Source organism: Austrofundulus limnaeus, unplaced genomic scaffold, assembly GCF_001266775.1.
Source record: "Austrofundulus limnaeus strain Quisiro unplaced genomic scaffold, Austrofundulus_limnaeus-1.0 Scaffold10, whole genome shotgun sequence".
In the NCBI taxonomy this organism is placed as follows: Eukaryota; Metazoa; Chordata; class Actinopteri; order Cyprinodontiformes; family Rivulidae; genus Austrofundulus; species Austrofundulus limnaeus.
The window spans coordinates 2,457,989-2,469,403 of NW_013952412.1; the positions used below are offsets into that span (position 1 = coordinate 2,457,989).

The following is an 11,415-nucleotide window of genomic DNA, read 5'->3' on the forward strand; positions in this document are numbered from 1 at the left end:
GTAATAATCAGTACAGACAATACAGCATTTTGACCCACACTCCATTCTAGTAGGTAGCAATAATGCACACCACAAGTTGTTTGCCAACTGCCAAAAAAATAAAAATAAAACAACAACAACAACTGGTTTTGGAGGAATTGACAAGTTCTCACTTTATTTCTGAGTAAATATTTGTAAATAATGGATAGTGCCAGTTATACAAGTGATCAAACTCTCATACAGAAATTATAKATAGAGTTGTTTTAATGTAATGTTGTTTAATGTTAATGTTTTGTTGTTGTTGTTKTTTTTTCTTCTTCTGCTCTKGGAGAAGTMAGAYGCTTTTCCCCTCTCTCCTGCCTTCCCTTATCTTCCCTGCTTTGCTGCTCGGARMCTCCTCTACGTTTTCATCTGAAACAACTYCCCCTGGATGTTTACGTCGACTTGAGGCTTGGCCCCCACCTTCCCCYCTCTCACTCCCATCTGTAATCTGGTTCCTCAAGCTTTTGGGGACTAGACAGTGGTGGAGGAAGTACTCAAACACTGTACTTCACACTGTACTAACACAGGGTCCTTGATTTTCACCCAAAAAAGTCTTTAGTTTAAGCCGACAGCTCTAATGCTGAGGTATTGTTCATGACAATCAGCTGAAAGAGCACTTTAAAGGAGTTATTCACATTGTTCAAGTTGGAAATCTATGGACATGGAATGAACATCTTACCTGTACTTCATGAATGACATGGGATGTTATTTGGCAACAGAACACAAATGGCTCAGACTTATGTGTAAAAAAAACCCTCAGTCTTCTACACAAATAAAGATGCAAGGCAAAACTGTTGTCTGTGTAAATATTTATAAAATACAGCTGACATGGACCTTTGGAGACCAGAATTGTTTTAGGATGGCAGCAACCCATTTTGGTCTTGGCACACCTCTTTTAGCTCATTAATCTTTAAAACTATCTCAGCTAGAATTTGGCAAATTCTAGTTGGGATTTGATATGATTTTTTTTTCCAAAAGTGGCTTATTTTTTGCCGCTTAACGATGAAGCTTGAACTGATGAAGAACACTGGCAACAGTTGTTGCAGTTTTTCCAATCTTGCCTGGTGAAGCTTTTAACTCCTGCAGCATGGTCACTGGTGTTTTGATGGCCTCTCTCAATATTTCTCACTCAGTTTTCGAGTACAGCTGCTCTTGGTAGATTTCTCCTGTTCCTTTCATTTCTTGATGCTGATTAAACAGCACTCCGGGGTTGTTTAGGACTCTAATGCTCCCTCATACTCAGACGAACTGAGCCATGCAGACTCCATGCATGCTGTCRGTGGACGGTTGAGCCTTCAAGAGTACTCATCACCTTACAAATTCCTTTATCTTTCACAATTTCAGTCATGGCATCAACAGACAAGGAGGAAGATATTTCTTTTAGCATCAAAAAAAAAATAAAAGAACTTACCTTACCCAGGGTCTGAGCCATTTCCTCCTGCTTTGCTCTCTGATAGTCCTTATATTCCCTCATTGATGGATCGTTTTCTGTTTTCTAATCTCTGTGAGACGCTCTTCAAACATTGACTCCATTTCATCAGCAAGATGATGACACAGTTTCTCACAGTTATCTACTTGGTGTCGCCTACAAAACAGTTTGATGTAACCTCGTTGAGCGGTTTATTTTGCGACACTGAGGATACGCAGACTGCCAAGCATGCCAGAGTATGTGGGGCCCTTTAGGCATTCTTTATCAGTGCTGGGCACAGCTAGCCAAAAAGTAAGGTTCACTAACCAATAAACTGCTAAACAACAATCTTAATTCTGCTAACGCTAAACTGCTAAACAGATAACAAAATCAGTGGAAGCTAACTGCTAAGAATCCCTCAGCCTGTATCACACATCTTCATCTCCTTCCAGTTGAAGACTGGTGGGACAAGACAGACACACACCTGTTGTTTGTTTTCTATTGGCTCCATTTGAAGGTGGGTGGGATCATCTGTGGCCAATCAACCAATCCAAACCCTGCATTAACGTAACCTTTTCAGAACAAAAGTATTTCTTTGATCAAGTTCGTATTTGTATAAATAGTTTGAAATTAGTCAAACTAATAGCAAATACTTTATCCATCATATTTTATATGTAGTCAGTTTTTGTATTTGTGGTGATCTCGCTTCAAGCAGCGTCGGGTATGGGAAGCMGTAAGTGCCACAAAACGGGAACTTTACAACGCGTTAAACTCAGAAAACGCCGTTTTTTAAGTTTAATGGTGCGTTCACACCAAATGCGATTTCAGCATCAGGAGCATCAGGTTTACATACAAAGTCTATGATGGACGCGCTTCAATCAGCATTGGGAAGAGCTGCGGTGCCTCAAGCGCGATTAGAGCAGCGCGATTTGAACGATTTGAGCGATCTGAGCGTTCGACGCGTTGAGGCGCAAATTGTTGAAGTTAGAAAATTTGAACTTTTGCAGCTCGATGCGCCGCGTCAACCAATCAGAGAGACTCCACTGTGTGACGTAGCGACATATTTCCCGACGGGACAGTTTACTGAATGATGTCCACTAACCTGAAACAGATGGAGAGGAGCTCTTTAGCTGAAATCGAGTGCCTGCAGTCGGTGTCCTGACAGGAGATATCCGCACCAATGAGTGGCAGCGGCTCATCAGACTGGACTCGGGACAAAAATAGTCCTGAAAGCGAGCTGTGAGCCTCTCCCGCAGCTTCTGGGTGATGAAACTCAGAATGTCTCTGAATTATCTGGTGAATTAATTATGAATTAATTATCTGATGAACGTGACACGCTCTTGCTCTCTGTAAATAAAGCAAAGCCACTTCCTCGTCCGACATTAAACAGAGCCCGACAGAGGAGGAAGGGGCGGGGAGGCTGTTGCCTTAGCGCTTCAAGAGCTGACCTGCGTCTGACCTCAAAGTGCACATGCGTCCAATTGAAGCGTTGGATGCGATTTTGAAGCTGAAATCACGTTCGGTGTGAACGCAGCATAACGCGTTGTAAAGTCCCCGTTTTGTGGCACTTATGGCTTSCCATAYCCCTGTGCATTGGCCTCGCGCGGTGTCCTGCTGCATGATCCCGCACCTCCCAAATTTTGAACCATTCAAACAGCCTGTTTGTCACGCTTTTGCTCTCCTGTGTACAGAATTTCACAAGTTATAAAGTTTACTGCCACATGTTCTTTTGGAGAAATTTACAACAATGTAAGCACCAAGAATAATCCACTGGAGAGGGTGAGCGCGCGACCTGTGCGAGTACCAAAGCGCAACTATAACCGAAACTTTATGCTGTAGAAATTTGATTTCACTTCTTCTGTTTGATATGTATTCAGTTCATAATTAACTGTGTTTTAACTTGAAAATTGTAAACTATTACAAGATTTTGTGATAAATGTGTTGAACATGTAGGTCAAGTTATACAATCAGCTTTCTGAAGTGGAATAACTTACAGCAGCGGCAATAATCACACCAGACCGGTTCATTTCAAACATTTCATTATTTTCTCCACATCAACTTTGAAACAACCTCATAAACCAAAGAGTAAGAAAAAGCATGCTTGGGCATGCAATGATGTCACAACATGATGATGCCACTGGGTGCGAAGTATAAAACACACAGCAGCAGAGAGTTGATTTTTTTTTTTTTTTGTTTCATTCATAAACTCGGGGATGTCTCTGTTTCCACGGAAAGTTAGAAGCTAGCGTTTATTTTACACGGCTCTCAGTCATGTTTTCACACAGCCTTTTTGTGTTGCTGGGGAAGAGAGACTCACAAACCAACACCAGATTGAGCAGGCTGAACAAACATGCTGAAACTAAAGAAAGAAGGAAAACTTCATCCGGCCCAAAAAGTGTCTGAAAACGACACAGTAGAAACCCAATTTCCACCCCCCCACACTTTTTGACTATTCCAAAAAGAGGGCCTGGGAGGGAGAGCAAACAGTGCATGCCATTTCAGGGTGAAGAAGGTGACGAGGTGAGACTTTTATAAAATTTCAAAGGTTATTCGTCTCCTCGCCACTTGCCTGTGGGTTTTTTTTTTCCATCAGTCCAGATTTGGGATAAAGTTTTAGAGGAAAACTTAATAAATACGAGGCACTCGGCATTCTCTCTGTTTTGCAAACTACAAAAAGTAACAAACCTTTGAATAATAATAATAATAATCATAATGATAATAATAATAATAATAATGACACATCGACATATATAGTAGATTTAGTGGTTATAACGTAACAGTCTCAAGGCTGTACAAAGGGGAAAGGCTGAAGCCTCCTCCGTGTGTTAGCAGTCATGTGTTATTCTCCGCGTGCGAATGTGTGCATGTTTATAAATTCAGGCGTGTGTTGGCGCTCGATTTTGGGGATTCAAATAAAAATCTGATCGGAGTCGATGATCTGGTTGGAGGTGAAGGTGAAACGGTGCTGATRATTACTGGGATGGAGTGCAGACAAATGAGGACAGAACCGAGTTAAAGGGATTAAAAAATGCACTTTTTCAAACCGCACACAGCCTCATGCAACACGTGTGTGTGTGTTTGTGAAAGTTCAGAGTGGAAAAACAAAACAATCATGACAGAGCCCTTTAAAATGAATCTATTCTTGCAGCATAGTTTTGTATGTAGCGCATAGTGCCAATAGAGATTGAAAGGAGGAAGATTTAAGGGGTTTCAGGATGGACTGTGTGCAATGCTCTTTGTTTGCATGACCTTCATGATAACCAGAAAACAGTGGCTGCTATATCTGTGCCATCTCTGGTCTGGCTCGACACCCATGCACGTGTGTGTCTCYACACCTTCTTGTTAACGCTGACTCAAAAGTCTTTTACTTCATAGTTGAGATCTGAGTAAAAGCATTTGAAAAGGGTCATTTTTGTAGAAACTTAAACAGGCTTCRAAGGAGTTGAAAAGACTGATAGCAACATTAGAAAGGCTCTGAAGTCAGTCACTGAGGCTGCAGGCTCCAGTCCAAGACGTCCAGTGTCCATCACTGTTTTTAATAATATAATAATATATCATAGTTATCAAGAAGACTTTGTAGATTATGCCTGTATAAGCTTAAATAAAGAAGTGAATGAAAAGAATGGCTACTCCAATATTGAGTAAAATGACCAAAACCACCAGAATAGAGCTGGAGCCCTRAAAAACAAGACAAAAGAAAAAACAGTTAGTCCACAGGAAACAACACAAACACACATGACAGTGTGAATACATTACAGTTGTAGCTAGAGATGAACTGTCATGAGGCTTTCTCTACTGCTGATGCTGATCATCAGAAGTCAGGGTATTGATAAAAATATATTAATTATTTTTAAAAATATAACAGTTGCTTACAGTGGTTCCCAAACAATGACACCTTTAATCCTCCCGTCTTTGTGTTTATGTGGGAGCCCTGTCAACATCTGTCTTATGTTAGCAGTGTCCAAGCACTCTCTTTTTTTTTTTCATTAAGTGCTGCCCCCTGCAGTACCACTGCGCCCCCCCTCCCCCCCTGTGGGGCATGCCCCSACTTTGGAAACCTCTGGCTTAACCAATAGTGTAATATTAAAATAGACAGAAAAACAGACTTGCTTAGAAAAGCTCAGTTGTGGGCTGGCTGTAGCAGCTGCTGCTGCAGCTTCGCTTTCCTACTCAGTAATTTATTAAATATTTACAGAAACAGTTAATTGTAGAATTTTCAGAAGTGGGAACTCCATCAGTCAGCTGATTATTGATCTGTAGATGTGGTGTAATAATTCGTTTCAGGTTATTATGTAACAATATTTGTGCGTATAATGTGGTTGAAACTGCAGCAGAAACACGTTTTTACAGAAAACCTAAATCCTTCATGTGTAGTGTTAATATTTTGTTTGGACTTTAAAGGGATAACTCAGATCTTTTAAGGTTGGACCCTGAACAATATCTTACCTGCAGTGGATAGCTCTTTGAGTGACCTCAGATGAGACATAAAGTTCATTTTGACAAGACTGGCAAGCTAATAGCTTCACTTGCCATTAGCTCATCAGGATGGTCAGAATTAAATTCAATTTCTTCAAATTGAAGTTGTTCAAAATGCTTTTTACCACTGATAAGATAATAAAAACAGACCCCAACTCAAATAAAATCTGACCTATTACTTTAAGTGAAAAATTAGATTAGAAACAAGATTTTTTACATATTAAACATTAACTGAGCTTGGAACATTGAATTATGTATTTTTGGAGTGTGAACAGCTGTGAACTGAAAGAGTTTCAGGTAAATTGAGAAGCAAAACGTATAAAAAGCAAACAAAATAAAAAAATTAATTCAGTCACCTTAAAAACATTCTTATGACTCTAACAGAAGTATTTTTACTTTACTTTACCACTAGCTTACTGATTTGAACAACAAATTTGTAAAATAAAAATACAAGAGTATTTTAAAACAGTTGTACATATTTCCTTCTGATTAATGTTTCTTCAAAATCCTGTAATTTACGCCGATGCCTGCAGATTAACAAAAAAACATTCTTGAAATGTGACCTCTTTTCCATACTTACTCCTTATGAATCCAGTAAAGAAAAAAGTTTATTTAATAAGTGTATTTATTTAAACATCAGCAGGGACATTTCTGTCTTTCATCTTTTAGAAACTGTAGTATTCTTATTGGCCACAATAAATAAAACTGAATATTTTAAAGTTTTAAAGTCCTCATTATTTATTTGTCTTGTTCTGAATAATGGGTTGAGTTTCATTTTYTATGCTCTAAATTCATTGAATTGTTTCACTTCAAGAGACTTTTAAGTCCTTTATTTTCACATTTAAATCCTTCAGTTTTGGGTCTATATAAAGGGTAACTGCAATGCTTTGGTCTGAATTCATGGTTTTTATAGCTCCACAAGCTCACAGCAACTCGTTTTGGTGCTGTCTCTTTAAACACAAATGAGGCACTTCAAGCCACGCAGATATAAAATTATCTAGCAGCAGAAACTTTGTAAAACTTTTTTCTTAGTGGAGCCTATGAGACACGATGATGAAGCAGCCTTTTTTACACAGCTGTGTCCCAATTCAGGGGCTGAAGCAAAGTCCTAGACCATGGCCCATGGAGGCCACAGCCTAGGCAGAACTGGTAGTCTGCATAAAATGTCTGAAATGACACGGATGAAACAACTAGTCTTCACTGACCGTTTATTTGCCCACACACTGGTGTAATGTTTTACATTGTGTGACTTCAGACTTAATTTGCATTGGGACATTCACTGGAGGAATAACTTCACTAGAAACTAGATATTGAAATATCGATACTACCGATATCAGAACTTTATGGTCTAGAATCGACACTAAAATCAAAATACTTTGATACTTAAGTCATTTCAGGTAATGATCATTAACAGGAAAACAGTGGAAAATAACTCAACTATTCTTGTCTAAACCATTTGTGGTTGGAGGGAACTACTTTTTCTTCTGCTGGGGTGATGCATAAGTGCAGTGGCATGTGCTCAGGCAGTCACTCAGTCTGTAGACGTTACATGTATGGCATGTCATTTTAACATAAAATCTGCTTCTTCTGACTGTCTGTAATTACATTCTAGATGAGAGCTTCCTAAACTTTTTCCTGCCGTGGCCCAACAAACAGTATTAGATTTCTGGCCAGGAACTCTATTGCAAACCTATAAACAATGCTACAAAATATGCAAGGTAACAACTTTTAGAATGTTTTTATCACTTTCATTCACTATTCAAAAATTATTATATTTGTTTAGCATAAGAACTTTAAATTATGCTTAACAAATATGATTGGGTTAATATTAGAAAGACTTTTAAATCAGTAAATAAATTCCTCTGTCTTGTATTTTTTTATGAAGCAGTTATTTGAAAAACACTACTTTTTAAGTTTTACTAAAAAGTTTTACTTGGCATCAGTATTAGAAAGAAATTTGGCAGGGCTAATTTTAATAGATGTACGTAAGTCTGCCATTTTAAGACATACTGGGCTGAGTTTGCTGTGGTATGATAGCTATAAACAATCCTCATACTGACTCCAAATCAAAAGTCCAAGATGGCTGCCTAAATGGAAGAAATGACCATAGATCAGCCATTTTTAGCCATACTGAGGAGGAATCTGTATGGTTGCTGATGACAGAGTTCTCCAACAAATAGTAAACTCAAATCTTATTTTAAAGTGGATGTCACGTGGCAAGCCTTTAGTTTCAACTTTAATTTACCATCTCAATGCAGCATAAATTTCTTCAGGTAAGTTTTTAAACATACATTTAAAAACAAATTCTTCTGTCCRTGACAAATGGAAATTTCCATACTWCACCAAATTGTTAATWAAAAAAACTCAGCCGTCTTTGTTTTCCAGTTTAGAATCCTGGAATATCCTCGGCCAGGAAGGATACTCAGATGTAGCCCATGAACTGGGGCAGCCTTCAGTAAGGGGCAGTGAGGTAAATGTGGACAAATGCAGACTTCAAAGGGTGCAGCCCTTGAATTGAGACACTGCCTATGCCTTGGTGCTGTAGAAATAAAAACAGCACTGGAGCCAATTTAACAGGTATTTTTTTTCTGCATGTCTCATTTCATATTGACCCTGTTCAATTAAACTTTGTGTGCCAAAATCTGTCAAACTGAAAAGAAACTGTAAACTACATCAAAGAAAGTAATAAAATGTTTTACAAGAATCTTTAGTCAAGCTCAGACTGTTCTTTCTATGAACTATTGTATGATGTTAATGTGGATGTTCCCAACACTTAGTGGTGTAGCATGGATATCTTATCCTTGGTCAAATGAGTGGTTAAAGACTTTTGATATATAAATTATGATAATGCTTGTRGTAGTGTAAACACTCATAATATCAGTTAGTGTGTGTCTGAACTCACTGAGTTTGATTTGAGAGTGAGAATCTCTCCTTCCTGCTCCAGAGTGATGGGCTGAGATTTTAAAGGTGGGGAGAGGGTGAGGTCCCTGTGCAGTGGCCACTCCTCCAGCTCTGCCCCCACATTCAGATTGTCCAGCATCTGGACAGAGTCTACCGAGTCCTCTCGGACTGGCCGAAGGCCTCGGGATCGCAGCCTGTTGTTTTTTGGGGCAGGGGACTCCTGACCCAGCCCCAGAGTCGTCTGTGAACCYGGAGAGTGAAGCCTTATATCAACCATGTAGTCGTTCATCCTCTCTTCGTCCTGCTCTGTGATGCGAGCGTGGGCGGGGCTCCACCTGGGGGTACCTTCAGGAGTCCACCCTCCAGTGAGGCCATCTAGCCTTTGGTCTATYACTGCATGGTCCTTAAGCTTGTGGTTGGAGGGGTTGTGCTGCTTTGGATGGTAGTTGGAGTAGGCATGCTCTTGAGCACTGTAACTGGAAGAGATGTGGTCCTTTGCATTGTGATTAGAGTTGATAAAATCCTGGGACCGATGATTGGAAGAAGCATGCTCAGAAGTTGTGTCATTGGACGTGTTATGTTCCAAGGCCCTGTGATTGGATAAAATGTGCACCTGTGGCTTGTAGTTGGAAGAGGCATGCTCTAAAACCTTGTGATTTGTGGAAGAATGATCACGTGTTTTATGATTGGAGGATGAGTAGTCCCTTGATTTGTGATTGGTGGTGGCATGCTTGGACAGCTTTTGGTTGGAAAAAGAGTGCTCCCATGCTCTGTGGGAAGAGGCGTGCTCCCGGGATTTGTGACTGGACAAAGATTTATCTCGCGGTTTGTGGTTGGACAGAGGGGCCTGCTCATAGCCATTGATTTGTCCTTCCTGCTCCTCAAGAAGTGAAGGTGTGGTGGAGCGACTGCTGCCTCCTCGCTCTGGATACATGTGATCAGTCCAACTGTTAGTGCCAGGCCTTGGTGGATCCATCCCACGCCCCTCTACCAACACCTGAATTTCAGCCCCRCCTTGATCGTCCACTGCACTTTGTCGCATAAAGCAGGCATTTTTGGGGCGGTGGGAGTGCTTTGTTGGGCTGTGAGGGGGCGAGGTAGGAACGYTCAGCACAGGGCTGAAATCAGGTGTTATTACAGGTGGCGTGGTGTCTGGAGTGCACAACTCTGGACTGTCTGTTCCTGTGGAAATGACCTCATGATCTTTGCCCTTGGCATCCTGGTGTTTTGGTGACTGACACTCGAGCCCTATGAGAATAGAAGAACAGGACCAGTGAGACATAAATAAGAACACTTTAGACTATTCCAAAAAGCCGGATGACTATATATTGTAGATAGTCTACAATGAATTAAATACTGATTTTGAGCATATCCATTAGGTAGCATATGGAAGAGCAAAATGCTCATATGAACAATTTCTACACAATTGAGGAGGGAAAGGAGTAAAACCAACCAATTCATATCACTGTTAATGAATTGAACTTATATTGAGTTTTATCAAGTCCACATGGACTCTATAGGCCACGTTCACATTGCAGGTCTTAATGCTCAATTCTGATTTTTTTTTAATCCGATCTTTTGTTGTGAATATTTACATTACATTTTTAATGCGACCTGCATCAGTCTCCAGTGTGAATGCTCCACAGTACTGATATGACAYGCATGCACAGTAAAGGACTCATTCAGACGGCTTGTTTGTTTACAGAGCTAGCATGGATGCTACTTTTAGCATGTCAAATCTGAAGTTATTGTTTAATCAGAGTTGATTAAATAATTATCTGACCTGCTTGTTTAGGTCAGTATTTATATCTGAACCTGCCTCTGACCAGATGCTCCGGTGAAGCATTTAATTTTGGAACAAAGCAACTTTCAAAAGGGGCCAACGCCCCTGTGGCCCCGCCCCTAAAACCACCCATGGGATCTAAACTTTATACAGCAATTTTGAATCTGCTGAGATGAAAGGTTTGAGTGGAAGATTTTTTCAAACACAGGAAGGATTTTTTTTACTTCCACTAGGTGGCACAGTGTTCATTGCACAACATTTGCAAAATGTTATTGTTATAGCAACTGGACACGCCCATTGTGTGCCTCACCGTTTCCGTAGACATGAAAGGAAGGTGAGAGCTCTTTGGCAGCTATCCGGGCCATTCGACACTCCTCCGTGGCTTTCTGTGCTACTCTTTCAGCAGCCTCAGCTTTCCCACGAGCATGACTCATCCTAAACACATCAAGATATTTACATTTACAAAAACCTCAGCTTTTAACAAAGCTGCATCCAATTTTGTAGACCTGTTTTCTTTGGCTTAATTTTTGGAAAATCGTGTTTATATACCATATTTTGTAGCTATACCTTAAAAAATAACTTATAATTTAAAAAACTGTAACACAGTATGGTGACATAGAATTTAAAAAATTTATCTCTTGGCCACGAGATAATAATGGGTGCCCACGCAATAATTAATGCGGCCAGCAATGGACTGAGCAGCCTTGTTGTGAGAGACACAAATTATTGGAGTCAGATTATACACGGCGGGTAAAATAAGTATTGAACACGTCAACATTTTTCTCAGTAAATATATTACTAGAGGTGCTAATGACATGAAATTTTC

General features: G+C 40.0%; 1 protein-coding gene across 1 annotated transcript in view; it reads right to left on the reverse strand.

Annotated features, from left to right (window-relative positions):
* Nucleotides 1-3,451: 3,451 nt before the first annotated feature.
* The window catches only part of jph3a (junctophilin 3a), an 18,547-nt gene continuing 10,583 nt past the window's right edge, over nt 3,452-11,415 (reverse strand). The window contains exons 3-5 of the mRNA XM_014001802.1: nt 10,900-11,024; nt 8,808-10,054; nt 3,452-5,107 (exon numbers count right to left, since the gene is read on the reverse strand). Of these exons, the coding sequence (XP_013857256.1) occupies nt 5,027-5,107; nt 8,808-10,054; nt 10,900-11,024 (1,453 nt within the window). The 3' untranslated portion in view covers nt 3,452-5,026. The remainder of the gene's footprint in view (nt 5,108-8,807; nt 10,055-10,899; nt 11,025-11,415) is intronic.